At 35.4% G+C, this 19021-nt stretch overlaps 1 protein-coding gene across 1 annotated transcript; it reads right to left on the bottom strand.

Annotated features, from left to right (window-relative positions):
* Positions 1-1177: 1177 nt before the first annotated feature.
* LOC134752809 (ATP-sensitive inward rectifier potassium channel 11-like) lies at positions 1178-8496 on the bottom strand. The gene is made up of 10 exons (XM_063688551.1): positions 8002-8496; positions 7349-7502; positions 6614-6805; positions 5983-6054; positions 5337-5447; positions 4945-5051; positions 4017-4166; positions 2346-2465; positions 2074-2172; positions 1178-1477 (listed from the first exon to the last, which is right to left on the bottom strand). Exons 1-10 carry the CDS (start codon positions 8454-8456, stop codon positions 1309-1311), a joined length of 1629 nt encoding a protein of 542 aa, XP_063544621.1. The 5' UTR covers positions 8457-8496; the 3' UTR covers positions 1178-1308.
* Positions 8497-19021: the final 10525 nt, after the last annotated feature.

The raw sequence follows: 19021 nt of genomic DNA on the forward strand, positions 1-19021 counted from the left end.
TATGGATAAATGATTTTTTTATTTGCATTAATTATTTTTATATGTTTTTGACCCATGTTCTTTAACGGATATGCGTTAAAATTATAAATAACAAACGAAACCGTCAACGCCCTCTATAGGAGAGCAGGCCAAAACTAGTGGCGCCATCTGATCGAGAATCACGTGATTTTCGAGGCACGTTTTTTCCTTAGACTGTATCCATCTATTACGGAGTTATATCTATCTTTGACGGTACTGTTATTCTTGCCCCGAGCAAAATAAACTATGTTAGTCTTACCCCACCTTACCTTACTTCAATGTTCTTTGTTTTCTGGTCTGTTTATATGGTACTTAGTAAATTATATTTTTTCTCACTTTTATTTTTTACTGTCTATAACTATCACTGTAACTGATTCGTTTATAATACCACTTGTCTATTGCTATGCTATTCTTCACACATATTTATACTATTTTCTTCGGAAATCACTAGTTAGTTAATTCATCGATATTTTAAAGTGTGTTGTACTAAAGGATCTTAAAACAGAACTATAGCTATGTTATCTTGTCGAGATAACACACCTTTATCTTACAAAAGATAAGAGGTACATATATTTTGCATTGTATGTTTTGATCAGGTGGCCTAGAAACTTCAACACATGTTGCTTAATATAATGCGAATGCGAATTAACAAATTTTGAATTGTGTTGGGGAATGGAAATATGAACATACTTAATAGATTATTTTGAATATGAAGGGTATTAGAATAAAACAGTCGAAATTATTTACTAAATATTTAATATCTTCAAATGTAGTGCATATTTTAATACTATAATCATTTGTATGCTTTAATAACTAACCTCCTTATTCATAAAACTTTACGGGCCTGATTTAGTTAAATTATGTTTTATCCCTTTCTTACAAATACATAAGTAAAAATGAGTAACGCGTTTATGAATAACGCCATTAATGTTTATGAAACAGACTTTAACAAAATATGTTCTATACTAAACAATACCTACCTCTTGATATTTAAATATGTAGGTAAAAAAAAATATTCATACCAATATACCACAAGTGAGAGATTGGACGTTTTACAGTTGACGTAATTTATATGGAAGAAAAATGGAGAAAATGTATTTTCCTAAATTTCGATCGGTACAAAGATGTTTTAAGAAATTGTTGTAGGTCAGACACAGGTGTTCTTCGTATTTCAAGAAATATTAGGGTAGGTATTCCTACTAAGAATCATGACAACTAGGAGATGAGTTGATTCTAGTTGCTAGAAAATAAAAACTGTCCCATTTTTTTTGGAATCCACAAGCTATATCTTCAAGCCTTTAGAAAATTAGGAATAGATTTGTGATCGGTAGGTTTCTTCTTGCGGAATGAAGAGGAGCGAGAGAGGTGAAATCCCGAAAGCTGATCGCTGAAGCTGCCAGGGGTGCCGGGCGTGCCGGGGGTGCGGGGCGAGGGGGGTGGCGACTTAGGCTTCATGGTTCTGGAAATAATGTCAAACGTAAAGTTAGTTGAAGCAACAGGTTCGTTAGCCGTACCTATGTATACGTAAATAATGACGTTCAGACGACGAAATCACTTAAACCATTATTAGGCGAAATTGCCCGAGACTAGTCACCGCACAAACAATGGTAGTCCGACAAGAAATTGTAGAAAATCGTTGAGGGTGCCACTTCCTGCGTACGAGTAACTGTCACATTTTTGACGTAAAAACGGACGGATTATGGCAATAATTTAGTATGGAATTTTTTTAGTTCCATTTTATTTTATTTCTACTATTTCATGTCGCACTAAGTCATATAGCTGTGCATTTTGATGTTAGTAGCCGTACCACGCGTAAACTCGATCGCAGTCCATCTCGTTCGCACTGATGGATTGATGCGATAGAGTTCATAGAGTCAAACGCCAACTCGTCGTAGCCATGTAGGTGCCCTTAGAAACCATGATAACTTCTAACAGTCATGTTGCTTGTTTTACCAGTACCGCAGTAGGTCTAGTTTCATCTCTGACTTCTTAGATGGCAGTTGCTTTTATGATATTCTTGGGAATATGGGATTTATGATTAAATAATAATCTCACTTGTAAAGCTCACAGGCGCTGCAAAGCGGTGTCTCTACCGGCTCGATGGTGTCCAGCTTTGTGTGGTCTATCGCGTATTTCTGCTTGCGAATGTTGTATCTAAAAATATAAGCAAGTAGTAAAATGTCTTAATTTAGCGGCAAAATCGGTGCAAAAATAACAGGATAGCGATTACAGAATCACTTTAATTGCTAATAATATGAGTTCCCTGGTGCAAGTCATTTGGTTTTGGTTGGATCATCCAAGAATAGATATTTTATGGTAATACTTACTTGACAACAGAAGGAAACCGATGTCCCCAAATCACTTCTCTGGGCATGTAAGAAGTTTGGCTCTGCGTGAAAGTGCCCAAGGAAGCTGACGCCCCTTTCAGCCCAATCGTTATTTCAAAACTGAAAACAATTACAAGTTATGGATTACTTTTGGAGTGTATGTATATGTATTTTATAATCGTTCGTAAGGACATAGAGACATATAATTACTTATATCCTTCCTCCTTACGGAAAGAGTGCTAACTCCATACATCAGTTGACTTACCAAAACGCGAGTTATGTCGTTGTCGACATCGTCAGCGCCAAGTAATGGATTTATCAGTAACGCTACTTGACACCAGATGTCACGAGTGTCGCGACTGACGAAAAATGTATTGCTAAAACAATTTACAACCAATATTACAAGCAGAAGGAGTTGAAAATAGAGTTCCGGTTAATCCGGTTATAATATTAGCTGAAAATTGATCAGCATTAGACTTTTTGTTCGTCGCGACATCTATTGCCAACTAGCAGTACTGATAAATTTCCTACTTGACGCTAGATGTCGACTACGAAAATAACTCGCATTTTGGTAAGAAAACTGATATATGGAGTTAGCACTTTCCTTACTTATATTTCTCCATGGTAAGGAGTAAACTCCAGTCGTGCATGTAGCTAAACACTTAACGCGAGTGACATTTCAGTGAATTTCCCAAGTAAAATAACCACGTGAAAATAGTATTTTATACAATCGTGATATAATAGAGAGCTTTTCAGTCGAGTACCGTGTTTAAGCAACGAAGCTTGCTGAGTTGCTTAAGTTAAGGTACGAGATTGAAAAGCTTGATTATATCACTATTGTATACAATACTTTTTCTACGAGACAAAAAAAATATACTTTCAACTAGTAGAATCATATAGGTAAACAAACCAAAAGTATACAGCTAAGATACGCGAGCTGCCGCAGCCCGCGATACCTTCATACTCGTACGCGCCCGGCCGCCGGGCCCGGCGCCCCCGGCGGGTTGGTCAACGACACCTCCTCGTAACTCACGAGGCCCTGGTACCTGCTCCTTACTAAATTCAATTTTAAGACAGTTTTTTTCTCGATTTTGGCCACCGTAGCCTATGGCGACTAACAAGCAACGCTAACCGGTTTTCGTAGGGTATGGATGTTGCTATATGAAGGGTGTCACATGCGCGTTTCTGAATTATGAAGCAATTGTTTCTACTACAACATAAAATAAAATGTTTTTGTTAGTCAACCAATCACAAAGCAGATGCGACGCAGCAGCGTTTTTAAGTAGGCTAATTTGCATTGAATCGAGTCTCCTTAAACAAGAAATATTTATTCTAAGCTTAAGAAATATTTAATCGAAATGTATGAAGTTCTATTTTCAAAAAAATTATAATTGACTAAACCGTATCGATAAAATTCTTATACTTGAGTCGGAAGTGCCATAGACTATCCAACGTTGAAAAGAGTAAGGTTGTAGCGTTGCGCGTTGCTCATGAAGTTCTAATACACAAATTATACTCGACGAGTAGAAAAAAAGTATTGTTGTCGCAGTGGAAATGGTGGAGTTGAAGGAGCAAACCTCGGGCTCTTTTAGGACACAATCAAGATACGATAAGATAACATACGATATGAAGCTCCTCAAGGGAGTCAATGTTAATTATTCATCCCCATACCTAATGTTTCTAATGTCATCAGGCGTGTACCGGTAGAGAGGACTGTCCTCATCAATCTCGTGCACGAGCGTCACCGGCCACAGCAGAAACTGACGCTGCTTCAGTGTCAAACTGCGCGCGTAGTATCGGATTATCTCCCCTTCTTTTGTTCTATAATATATACAAATATGAAAATATGAGTAAGGAGGTATGAGTAGGCAGGTTATAATAAATTTTGATAAGGGCAGGTCATGCTGAATTTGAAAGTGCGAGTCGGGCTCGCGCACCGAGTGTTCCGTACTTTTTAGTATTTGTTGTTATAGCGGCAACAAAAATTAATCATCTGTGAAAATTTCAACTGTCTAGCTATCACGGTTCATGAGATACAGCCTGGTGACGGACAGACGAACAGCGGAGTCTTAGTAATAGGGCCCCGTTTTTACCCTTTGGGTACGGAACCCTAAAAAAGAAAGCTCAAAAAATTTAACTCTTAAAGCCTAGCTTTTCCAGTTTGTGATTTCCAAAACTTTATGTTATTTATATTGTTGTGTTGACGCTGAGAACAATGAGAACACATTTATATAGGAATTACTTTGGTTACTTGCTAGTTAGTCCCTGATCATTCCCATTCTATACACATCTACTACAAATTCGAACATTTGTAAGTACGGTTGACAGAGAAAGATTACATGCAAAGGTTCTGCATATAGTTTTACTCGAAATTTAATTGCTTGAAGTTTTAGAGCCATCCTCCAAGCGCCTCTGGAACCTCAGAACCCAATCTAAGGAACTAAAATAATAACTAAGGTATTACAATCAATATCTATTAATTTTTTTGAATTTTTTTTTTGTTTTAATTTTTTTTTTGTTTAATTTTTTTAGTCATACAAATTATTTAGCCATGGGGGTTCGCGAGGTGTACAGCTTACGGAATCTCTAGTTCGAGGACCTGTATGTGTTGATAAAGTGGGCGGTGAACTCGGAGCTGATGATGTGGTCGTAGTTAAAATCCCAAGCTCGCATCATCAGGCAGAGGCGCCCATCACGGATGCTGATCTGAAATGTCATCACCATTTATTTCTAAACGTTTAGAGTGGCCATGTCGCCTAAACGCATAGCTTCCGAGATGTAATTGAAAAACCGAAAAATGGAACCTTCAAAGCCCCCTTCTTCCCCTGACACCAGGGTTACGGCCGGGGACTTTTGATATGTTCACCTCCTAACTAGTCCAAACAAAGTTACGGAGTCAAACATTGTGTCAAAAAACGAAATGCTAGATTTCCTTCTATATCTTCTTATTGCTTGGCCTTCCATTCCATTTTCCATATTTGTATTACTAACCACAGCTTTTTTGCTGAAGCCAACGCCATCTCTGGAGAGTTTCTCTGGCCGTGTGAGTTTGGCGTAGACCACGCAAGTTAGAACTCCAGACAGACCGGTACCCAGGATTAACTAGAAAATGTAAATGAATCTGGTTTAAGCAGCATTTTACAAAAGAAGCTTAGTAGCCGTAGGTACCTAATTCTTTCACAGATCCACATTTGATCACATAATGATTGTCATTTAAATTAAAACTGAGCCTTCAGGGCATTCTTGTTTTGTTTCGAGAGAAAAAATACCAGGAGGAATAAAAATACTATGCTATAGTTTGTCAAGGGACTGTCTCATTTCGGGCGTAGACGGAGAGAGTCATACTGTCTTTATCTTACACTGGTGCTGGCGCCCAGAAGAAGGGGACGAGTGTAGTTTTTTTGTTCTTATTTGCTGACAAGATTTGCTTGACCAACTATATTTGTGTGATAGAATTTTTAGTTCTACTAGGTACGTTACGTTAGAAGAAATGTATGAGAAAAAATTGTAAGAACATCTAGGTACCTACCTTGCGATATTTATATCGAATAATATGAACAATAATGTTACTTTTATTATATTATTATACCTATAGTCGCTACTATTAGCATTCGGACTTGAGCATAGTTTTGCTTACCTGAATAATAAACAGAAATATGGATTCTGGACACTCTTCATCTATGGCACGATCTCCGAAACCAATTGTTGTCTGAAAAATCGTAATTCACAGTGCAACGAAATCATTATATAACATCAAAACTAAAATCGTCTAAAGACTCCGCCGGTAAGAAGGAAACGCCTAACTGGAAATTAGGCGAGAGAAATCATCTTAATTCGTCGGCAAGTCTCAAAGACTGGGCAAATTGGCAATCAAGGACTATCGGACGCGTTTCCTGATTTGTGGGACGTCAGACAGACCCTCTGTGCTACTATAATAATATGCTGCCTGTAAATGCCTGTTGCTATGAAATGAAATGAAATGTATTTATTTGTCAGAATATGGTACATAATGCAAGTTTCATCATAATTATTCTACCGTGAGGTCGGTGTACAAATATTTTGACATATCTATTTCTTACATCTATATCTTTGGTTTACACAATATATTAACTAGGTATTTACTTATTATATATATATGTATATATATTATAATTATCAAGTCTTCTAGTTACATTTCGTTTCTGTTCTTCCTTTTTATCACTGACAGTTAATTATTCTTAGAGGTAGAATAATTTTCTAAACAAAATTTTATATTTATAAAGCCTCACCTGAGCCTCAACAGAAGCCAAAAAGATTGTGACAAAGTCCTTTCCCCCCGTGATACATGGCCTGTTAGGAGGGTCTGGTTCGAAGTCGTAATGTGCTAGCGCCGTGATGTACCAGAACAGGGCAAACACCGTCCACATGGTGAAGTGGACGACCACCGTGCCGATCACGATCCAACGCCAACGAAGATTGATCTTGGCGGAGAATTGTTTAAAACCCTTAATATTTGTGATTTGAGTAATAAATAACATGCTTCATGCATGTAAAACAAATATATGAGTGATACCAAAGATAGATATAACTCCGTAATAGATAGATACAGTCTAAGGAAAAAACGTGCCTCGAAAATCACCAAAATTTGATTCTCGATCAGATGGCGCCACTAGTTTTGGCCTACTCGCGTATAGAGGGCGTTGACGGTTTCGTTTGTTATTTATAATTTTAACGCATATCCGTTAAAGAACATGGGTCAAAATCATATAAAAATTATTAATGCAAATAAAAAAATCATTTATCCATATTTAAATACATTTTAACGTATATTCATCTTCATTTTTAGTTTTAAAGTATGTCGATAGATGGCAGTGAATTTACAGTGGTTACAAAATGTACTATGACAGTACCGCTCTATCTTATTATATCCTCTTTGGTGATACTAAATGTAATACTATAAATGCTCAATTCATATATGAAAAATGCCTTAATTATACGAGTTTTGATGAATGTTTGAGTTTTACCAGAGTATGAAATGAATCATTTAATAGTCGAATCTTCTCAAACGGGACATTAGAGATAAGGGCCACATTCTCGCCCCCACCTTTAGAAACTAATCTCTTGGGGAAGTCACCGTAAGCTGAACGGTTGCGAAGTGGCGGTGGATATTTGACGAAGCTGAAATTTTCAAGGAATTTATATGTGGTATGTACTTAGAACTGACAAGTAATTATTATGTATTATTTTTTGTTATTATGCTTATTGTTTATTATTATGTGTTATTGTTTGTGGAAAGAATGAGGGAAAGAAGGCTAACAAAGAGAGTGTATAGGGGAGAAGTAGAAGCGGGAGTTGGAAGGGGTAGACCTCAGCGGACTTTCTCCGATCAGATCGGGGAAATCCTGAAGAAAGGCCAGGTCAAGAGCACCCTAAACCGGCGAGCGTGTATGAGGAATGTTATGAAAGTGAAGGAAGCGAAAGAAGTATGTCAGGATCGTAGCAAGTGGTACATATTTGCCTACTCCTCCGGCGTGATAATGTATGTAACTATGTATGTATTTTTTGTTCTATTTTATTCATTGGTAAAGTTTTGTGTGGTACTTTAATAATAATATTTTAATTTAACGGCAACTTAAAAGTAAAGAAAGTCATGATGTGTTTTTATTAATAAACTTACTTGTTTTGCACTATTGGATGTTTCTTAGCAACACTAGGTACTTTGGGTTTCTGAAATTCGTAAACCAATTTCTTGCTGTTATTGATAAAGCTTGCATCGCTCTGAGTAATTATAATCCTTGGTAAAGTTTGAGAGAGCTTTCTGAGTCTCTCCGACTTAATTTCTGATCTTACCGAGTTAACACTGTCAGATTTATAGTTTTTTAATTCATTTTCAACTATGAACTCAGGTTTCGACAATTCTATAAACCCATTAAGTGTTTTATTATCTTGTATAGTTTCGTATATTACACCATCATCATCCTCATTCGATATATGTTCCTCGAGATCCAAGTTGAGTTCTTTTATGTCATTGGAACTGTCCTTAATGTTTGATTGTAAATAAGTCAAACATTCTTCATACAGTTGATTTATTTGGTTAAACTCATCATCTTTTATTAGTTGGTCGTTTTCCATATTTGAGCTGGTTTCTACTTTTATTGAAAAACGCTGTCACTTTTCACGGACAACCAGAGTTCACTTTTTACACATATTTTACTAAGCTGCACTTTTTGTCTTATAGGATGAGTTTGATCAACAAACTGAATGAAGACCATTAAAAAGAGTAAAAATCAAGTCCAAATCAGGTATACAATCAAGATCACAATCTTCTAAATTCCGGAACGTCAGATACAGTCCCGGGATTGTCACCAGTTTTCGCCCGACTCTCTCCGGCGACGTGTTACCGCGGCACAATCAGCTTTATCTCTGTTATCAGCGCTAATTGAGAGAGCTAAGCTGACCTTGCAAGATGCTGGGTTATTCTACAATCTTTCGAATTCCTAACAACCATTTGGAGAAATAGGAATTTCTCAGAAATTTTAGATGTGTTTATATTCTTTTTTAGGGTTCCGTACCCAAAGGGTAAAAACGGGACCCTATTACTAAGACTCCGCTGTCCGTCCGTCCTTCTGTCATCAGGCTGTATCTCATGAACTGTGATAGCTAGACAGTTGAAATTTTCACAGAGGATGTATTTCTGTTGCCGCTATAGCAACAAATACTAAAAACAGAATAAAATAAATATTTAAGTGGGGCTCCCATACAACAAACCTGTTTTTTTTTTGCCGTTTTTTGCACAATGGTACGGAACCCTTCGTGCGCGAGTCCTACTCGCACTTGGCCGGATTTTATATATTATTTATGTCCAATAATAGGTAGGTACCTACTTATAGCAAATTTAAAGACATGGCAAAATTCAAGTTGATACAGTGTAGGTTCTAATCTGGTGTAATCTATAAAGATTTTAGAATCACTTAAAAATTCAAATATCAAATGTAAGTCGCATGCATCTTTATTCTCAAAAAAAAAAACTGTAGATATGTTATTACATAGTTTTCAGTAATTTTTTTGAACAAATGCGATAATATTTACTGTATTCTCTCCATGGTGATGAATTCATTATATTCATTCCATCGGTTTCATCAGAAACCTTGTTTTAGTTTTATTATCCAGCGATTACCAAAAGTGACATAATTCTCTGACTTACTAAACGTTTTAGAATGGTGCGCTTGCGTCAGTAAGTGCCTCATTATGCGCCACTCCTTACTATGTAATATTGTCTGCATTCTACCGTATAGGTACTATTATCATTCAAAGCTGTTTGTGTAAATGTGTACACACCTCCTAAATAATCATAATCACGGCGCGAAGCTGCGCTACTCAGCGAAATCGAGTGCACACTCGTGTTCGCGGCTTCGCGCCGCGTAGTCTGGAGCGGGCTTATGACTTAAAATCATTAAATAAAGCTAAATTTGGTATTTTTTATTAAATGCTCAAACCATTTATTTAATGGTAATTGAACCGTTATTATGAGCGTTTTACGTTTTGTTATCTGTCTAAAGCTACTTAAACACGCTCCATCCAAGGTCAAATTACTTTCCCCACTAGTGGATAAAATGCGTTTTTCCCCGCTTGTTTTAAAGGATAAAATAAGATAAGGCTTTCCGAGCTAGTGAGGGAAAAAAACATTGTTAGGTTCTCCCAGAATCTGCATTATTTTCGCTGACAATAACGGTAGGGGTAGTTTTATTTTTATTATGGACATCATTTTAATACCCATGAGAAAACTACATAAACTGGAGCACTGGAGATTAAAAAGACATTATCACCTAATGAAATGAACAGATTCGTGAGATTCGCTTTTTACGCACAGTGTCACCGCCACTACTACAGCTTACTGTCCAAGTGTCCATTCCTCACTTAAAACCCGATAACGTGACACACAACACTCACAACTTCGACTCTACACACTGATTATAAAGACGTTTAAGAGAGATAATTAGGACGTCAATGTTTACCTTACGCCATTTTTATCCGCGCTATCTTAATCCTTTTTAAGCTCGGATTTGCACCTGAGTCCCAGCAAATAAAGTGACTAAGGAAGACCATATTGTCCAAAAGACTTCTTCTTTAGGGTTCGATTACACTGGTTCGTTTACCCAATGCGGTCGTCGAATTAAATAATTAGGTTGCTATGCTAGGCAAACGGAGTTTAAGAAACCTTTGGGTTGGGTATTGTAAATGTCGGGTTTGTGGCGGCATTGAACCTCGGATCGTAATACGAAAATGAATGAAAATGAAAATATTTATTGATAACAATTGTTACATGTCGTCTTTTTTTTAGTAGGTTACATAAATCAAATTAATTATTAAAATTATCAATATTCAAATTATTAACAAAATACCTATCAGGCTATCAATAAATTTGTAGGAGCATACTCGTATATCATGTACATATCAGCGAATCATCATTGATATTACTTGGAAGTTTTTAAAGTGAAACTTTTATTCTATTGCCCAAATTTTTTTTACCTTTTATAAACATAATATTAGCATATAAAAAATGGAAAAGTATATTTGAGGGCATCCTGTATGCTTAAAAACTATGGTCGATTCTAAAATTGCCTTAAGGGGGTCGTTAATTCCTGCAGTTACCTTAAGCTTTTTTTCTCTATTAATTTTAAAGTGTAACCGAATAAAAATGGAGCAAGCATTAAACACGAGAATGATTCAAATATGGAAATTAGCATCCCAATATTAAAACACCTGGAGGCTTAAATTTTAGTTGTGCTCAAGGCAATTTTGTTCACGATAACTATGTCCAATGACATTCTGAAAAAAATGGTGCGATTTGATTCCGCTAAAGGCACGTGGGCGGAAGAGGAACTAGACCTATGCCTGAAAATTTTCAGCTACAAGATGGACCCGAATCATGACATCATTATTCATGTGTTAATTTTAAAGAATTTCTGGAGCAAACTGTGTACGGAGCTACAGAGCGTGGCGTGGCGGTATTACCCGAAATTCTCCTAATGTGATACCTAATTATTGCAAAGAAAATGGATATAGAGTCAGAAGCTGCAAGCGGTGGATTCAACCTACTTGGTACTTCTTTATTAGGGATAAGTTCGCCTTTGTACATATACTTACAATTTCTACTCTGTACGTCTATTTTGTGTAAACTTGTTTATGTGCAATAAAGTGGCATACATACATAGATAGATACATACATAAGAAAGCGGGACTAATCCCAACAAGATCTTAATTGTTTCCTCCAGGGTTGGAAGTCCAGATGACTGTCGATGTAGTAAAAAGAAAAAGCTGTGTCTGCACCAATTCTCTTCAGCTTGAAGGGAACTGTAGAAAAAAAACGGCCAAGTGCGAGTCGGACTCGCGCACAAAGGGTTCCGTACCATTACGCAAAAAACGGCATAAAAATTACGTTTGTTTTATGGGAGCCCCACTTAAATATTTATTTTATTCTGTTTTTAGTATTTGTTGTTATAGCGGCAACAGAAATACATCAATATTTCAACCGTCTAGGTATCATGGTTCATAAGATTCCGCCTGGTGACAGACGGACAGACAGACAGACAGACCGACAGACAGACAGAGAGACCGACAGACAGACAGACAGCGGAGTCTTAGTAATAGGGTCCCGTTTTTACCAAAGGGTAAAAGGGGAATACGGAACCCTAAAACCACATAACGGTAGGTAGTAAAGAGGTCGGGTCGAGCGGACCGCCGGGCTCTTTTAGGATTTAGGACTAAGCAGAGAAATAAGAGGAGAGGACGTGGAACTAAAACAGAATATAATTTGCTTTTGCATTTATTTCAGCCTGACATTTTACATAATAGGTATGGCATTCATATATATCACATTTAAACATATACTTGTGACACCACGTTAATATATACATTATTGCGAGTTCCTTTCCATTGAGGAAAAAGTTGTTAAAGAAATCCGTCTATATACGGTAAGTATGTGCAGACTTGGCACTGTCAGTGATAAAATGCACCTATGAGTGCGGCGTACTAGACGTACTTACCTACTTAAAGTTTGGCGGGTGACCTAGCGTAGATTCTGATTTGAAACATGTATATAAATATACGGGATGTACTCGTACCTAAATAAGCAATAAGGCATGCGCATATGCGCAAGATTTGAAATTTAAAGTTGGTCAAACCGCAATAGTCCAGCGTTGCTTTCATTGTTATGCATATATTATTTTACTGTAAAATTGCGTTTTCCCTATAAAAACAAATAAAAGTTGAATTATTGTATTTATATTCGTTCATAAATGTAGTTCTTTAGTGTACAAACATAACCTACTTTTACTTGCGAAGTTGGGTAAATTAGTCGAAAGTGACAACCCTAAGCCGTTTTTGGTGGTGGGCAATGTAGGCATCCATAGGTCTGTAAATTACCGGATTACATTGCCCACCGCCAAAACTTTTGTGTCTTTAGGCCTTTTTAGTTTTTCTACATTAACGAATTTGTTTAAAATTGTCGTTTTTTGCAGTTTCCCCTGGAGGCAAAGTTGGCGATAATGACGGTATGTCGAATATCCTTAAAGGATGATATTTAATCGCCCTAGACCAAACCTATAGAGACAAGAAACTGTCAGCTATTTAAAATTTAGAAACCATATCTCCACATAGTTTTACCTGTGCGTTTGTATCATTCTTATTCATCTGAATTTCGAGAATACAACAACATCAAAAATAAATTAATACCAAAAATATTACTTTGCTAATTCGCGAAAAGATAATGTGCTAGTCAATCAGTGCTAACCCGTTTTACTTAGGTACTTGCGTATTTTTTACATGCAATTAATGTTCCCACCCTCCCACCGGAAAAATACATATAACAAACCACCACCAAAAAAAAACAATACACGACGTGTTTCGCCTCACTACAAAGCATCATCAGGAGATGTTGACAGTCTGGCGCCCGGCAACGGAATGACCTGTTTAGAATGGTCGGACATATTTATACCTTGACCAATCCCCCTAAATGTCAAAATAAAAAATATGAACTCATATTTTTTTTTTGGTAACAAATACATACATGTATAAAAATCACGGTATAAAGTTGGAATTAACAAAATAAGTGGTCATTGGGGCATAGTCATATTCCTTTGTACCTATACAATAATACAATATCTACCTAGTTGGGACAGATTTATGCCTAAATACTAATCATTAAAATTAATAAATTATCTTGATTTATTTGCATTCTACGTAAGGCCAAAGTTAATAAAATTAAACATTTACATGGATGATGATTGCAGAATGGCATGGCAGAGTTGTTGATGTTAGCCACCGCGCCGCTTTTACTATCCTCAAGTGCGTATGAGCTCTAAGGATTGCTCGAGTAATGCTCCTGAATTTAATATTGTGTAGTTTGATGTGCGGCCTTGACTAACCTGCGTGGTGTAAACCATTTACCTCATGCAGACTTATCCGATAAGTTTCTCTCGAGGTTTGTGTAAATAAAATAAATAGCATAACGCCATCTATTTCAGTATCATACCAAAGTTCTTATGACAAATGTTTTGAATAATGTTTTACTTATTATAATTTGTATCCTTAGTGACTATTTGGCAGGAACTGCTAGCATTTACATTTATATATATATATATATATATAGGTCTCGAATGGTCTATGGTCAAAAATAATATCGCAAAAAGTCGCTTTTCCGTAGAAAAATATGAATCCAAGCTAACTAACTATGTAGGCGTAATCCTGGCGCGCTTATTGCGCGTGACATGACAAGGTACAGCGTGCATCACTTGCTGTCATGGGTCATTAGTAATCACTATATCCATGTTTATGTCGTGCGCATTAAGCTCTACCAAGTACCAATGCCTGCTGGTGCTGATGTTGGTGAAATAACCTATTAAGTAAATATGCATAACCATCACCGCCTCTTCAAACTGAAGAGTTCATATTGGAATATTTTTTATTCTATTTTGCAGAAATATTATTTAACGTAGTCGTAGGATTAAGGTTGTCAAACGCAAAAGATTACCCTGTCAGATAGAAAAGATTTGAATACTCCTAAAACTACATTATGGGGTTGAAATCGGTATTCATTTAGTTGAAGGAGGCAATGAGAACTTCTTTCAAATTGCTCTTAATTAATTTTTACGAACGCTCTAGTTTGTAATACACAATGCGCCTTTTATTACCTATACTTATTGAGAAATGATATTTGTGAGGCGACTTTAAATTTTGTTTTTTAACAAAATGTAAATGAATACGGAATTTCTCTAGGAATAAGTATATTTAAGTTACTGTCTATTATTTCATATTTGTTGATCTTTAGGTGTTTTGTTTTGTTTAGACAGGGCACAAAATTCAACTTGGTACCACACAAAATTTTCTCTTACCATCTCACCTTTCCGTTACAGCATTTTTGGGTATGTATATATATATATATATAATTATTTGCCCAACGATTTACCCATATAATGATTTTGTGTCATATTGCTCCGTATGATTTGTTGTTACCTGTATTGTAATGTAGAATAGGTACAATTTACATGACAGAACTTTACTTGATATTCTCAATTAAGTACTTTGCGAGAACATTCACTAACTATATACATGAAAATTAATGTTGAGACTTGTAAATCATGATAATATCTATAACACTTAATGTAAACTTTCATCTCTTAAACGTGCCTTCCGCGCAGGGCTCGGAACCGGTATTTTTTAAAAACCCCGAAATAGCCCAATATTTTGAATTTTTTTATGCTCATTACGTAGGACTGAATCATGTATTTAGGAAACAATTTTGCATTATTAAAACGTCCCATTAAAAATGAAATTATAAACAAAAGAACGAAGAAGAACGTAATAATACCGGTATTTTTGTATGGAGCAAATACCGGTTTCCGACCCCTGCTTCCGCGATGAACCAGAATGAACTGCTTCCTAGGCTATTTACTACCCACATATTAACATTATGATTCTAGATTTCGTATCAGGTAACAGGGTGACATTCTTATCTAAGATAGGAGGACAGACGCCAAGGACGATTGCTTATCTCAGCTTATCATGCTTTAAAAAAAAAACCGTTTGTGAAATCATTTTCTCCGAGAGTAATATTTCTACATTTTCTACTAAGAAAGTACTTATTAACATTCTTATCCCTTCATTCCATCTTATTATCAATCTCATTCTTTTTAGGGTTCCGTACCCAAAGGGTAAAAACGGGACCCTATTACTAACACTCCGCTGTCCGTCTGTCCGTCTGTCCGTCTGTCACCAGGCTGTATCTCATGAACCGTGATAGCTAGACAGTTGAAATTTTCACAGATGATGTATTTCTGTTGCCGCTATAACAACAAATACTAAAAACAGAATAATATAAATATTTAAATGGGGCTCCCATACAACAAACGTGATTTTTTTGCTGTTTTTTTCCGTAATCCTTCGTGCGCGAGTCCGACTCGCACTTGGCCGGTTTTTATTTTATTCATTTCAAAGCACACAGTTACTTATTATGATGGACAATTTAATCTTTCGAAAAATGTTGAGTTTTGGTTGTTTTTTCAGGGGGCATATATTATATTATTTGACTGTAGGTACAGATAACAGAACGACGAGGCATGTAAGAGGTACTATATGTAGATTCGTTTCCTTATAAATTTAGTACTAGTCATTTGATAGCAACAACAATCATGTCTTTAATGAGATGAGTTTTCAATTAAGATGTCTTGAAGAAGGTAATGCCCTTTGTAATCAGGTCCATCGGTGGACCTTGTTACAAAGGGCATAAGGTACACCGATGGACAGTGAAGTGTTGCTGTTTGTAGGTACCTAGCTGTCCTCCTAAATATGGATATGCCTCAAACTACAAAAACATTGTAGAGGCGTTTGATAGACATGTTTTATACATTCTTAAACATAAACATAATAATTTGCACTTCTACTTTTATATATAAATAACACGTTAAAATACCGATTTACAATTTCAGTACTTAATTTTATCGCCCTCTTCAATTAATTCCTTAGATATACTAACAGCAACATATATATTATATAGGGCACCCTTTAAGTACACCTTGTTTGGTAAATGAAGTGACATCAATATTACATCATGTCTATTTAGGAATGATCATGTATTTTATGTAATATTTAGATTTCTGATAAAAGTTTAAAACCTTATATATATTATGTAACCAAAGAACCGTAACAAGAGGTGTCTACTCGTATCTTTCATCAACTTGTATGATTTTGGTTTAATAATAATTCATGATTTATCAATAAATGCACTGTTAGTATTTGCTCAAGCTTCGCAAAAACATGATTATATGTATAACACGCATCAGCAGTTTCGGAATATGGACAAAGTTAAAATACAAGTATAAATAAATAAATATTATAGCGACATTCTTACACAAATTGACTAAATCGCACGGTAAGCTCAAGAAGGCTTGTATACAAGGAAGGCTTGTGTAAGTATACAAGGATTCAACTGAAAGTGTGGTACCTATACATAATATGTAATTTGGAGGCAGTTATAGCACAGGGCAGCTGAAAATTATGGAGATATTAAGTTTATTATATCAAATAATAATTAAATACTAAAATAACAAAAACGAAACCAGAAAATGGTACAACTTCCTTCATGGAATTACTTGATATGAACGATAATTGAGTTTGAGGCAACAACAGTAAAATAAATACTTATATTGTTAAATAAGTATATCCAAGTATAGGTCCGATTCAGTTTCAGATTCGTAACTAATTTTACTAATAAGTACATGCTTCTTTTTACATCAAGTCATAACAAATTAAGTCAAGTAAGTAATAATTAGGGTAATTAGTTTTAAAACTTAAAACAATGAGACTCTCTCTGAATTATATAATACACCTATTAGGTATAAGTAGCATTGAGCAATATAAAAAGTACATACTGGTTACTGTTCTCAATTATAGAATAATACTAGTAGATATAAGGTTAGAAACACATAGTACATGGTTATAAATACAATACAATTATGAAGATAAAAATATTGAAGTTACCCACCTACGTACCATAATGGATAACTTAACTTTGTTTACCAACATTGTCCATAAACAATTTTTTTAATAGTAAATACGAGGCTTGATACGAACTTGACTCTACTCACAGTTAAGTAGTCACGTGTGCTTCAGTCAATGTCGAGAATGTACTATATCATATCAATAACGATTTAAAAAAATCGAACAGGTCGAAGAAATTTTATTGTCGTCCGTCGGTCACTTGACGCGCTGCTTTGATTCTTGCATTTAGCGATTTTGCGCTTGTGATTGCATTTAGACATTTTTGTGCAAAACTTCTTGCTTCTAAAAATAGTGCGGCGGTTTTTGGTCTAGAAGTCTTCTGGAAATCGATTTTCGCTCATGTCGCAGATATGGACATATTTGGTATCAGTGCATTCAGTCCTGAGCCTAGGTCACTAATACAATTCTGACGAATTCAACCACATCTCATATGGGCTATATAAATTTTGAAAATAGCGCCCGCTAAAGAAAAAAGGCAGCCCCACCCCTCCCTTTTTTCATTAGCGGGCGCTATTGTTGTTTGATTGTTTTTTTCTTACTATAACAATATGAGTACCAAATGAAAGCTGGTGAAAATACCATTTCAAAAATATATGTAAACAGTCTGGTTTTTTGTTTGTTTTATTAATAGTTGTAGTTGAATGTAACAGAAAATTATACTTTTTTTCAACTTGATGTACTATTCTTATTTTGGGTTATAATTGATTAATTATTGTTTACCCTTATAAAGAGGATATTCACAGTCACTTGCTATGTATTTTGGAATCAAATTTTCGTGATTTTCGAGGCACGTTTTTTCCTTAGACTGTATCCATCTATTACGAAGTTATATCTATTTTTGGCGAAAAGTAACCTAAAGCCTGTTCCGCCAAGCCACTAAAATGTGCCCGTCTTGCGAAATATTAATACCATAATAATATTTTAGCAGAAAACAAATAATCTCATTTATATTTGGTATTATTTCTTGCTGGTAATAATTGCGGGAACTAAATGCAACCGCTGTTTTATCGAAGAAGTTAGCAATAACGTTCTGTTGTTAGAAAATAAGTTCATGTAGCTGCAGAGAATAATGACCCTCCTGCATAGAAGTTTGTATGCAAAGGTGCTGTATCTAGTATCTACGGAATTTACCGCAGACTTGGTTATAAAGAAATCGGTGCTTTTTGTTATAGGATATTTAAAACTGAAAGCTAACAATAATGTAGTAGTATTTCAATTATATTCTACTACTATACATATAATACCAACATTAGATAAATTCTAGATTTGTTTTTTAAACTAACTAAGATACTAACAAATAAACATGCCATGGATAGCTAGAATTACAAAATACTTAATAATGAATAATTTCTCAGATTTACTAATAGTACGAGGAAGAATATTTCAGGATATTTAATAAATATAGGTACCTACATTAAATAATACATTTTAAATATTTACTCGTCTACGATTAGAAGAATTTTTTATATATTTTTTAATTTGATCATTATATTTTATACATATAATATCCCTAGTTATGATAAATATAGCTGATTAAGTTTCAACTCATAAACGAAAAATGTGGTACGTAGATATATTTACAATATTATACGATGTTAAGAAATAACGCATGAATGATACCCAGAAACCTATTAAGTTGG

This window comes from Cydia strobilella, chromosome 2, assembly GCF_947568885.1.
Source record: "Cydia strobilella chromosome 2, ilCydStro3.1, whole genome shotgun sequence".
Classification (NCBI taxonomy): domain Eukaryota; kingdom Metazoa; phylum Arthropoda; class Insecta; order Lepidoptera; family Tortricidae; genus Cydia; species Cydia strobilella.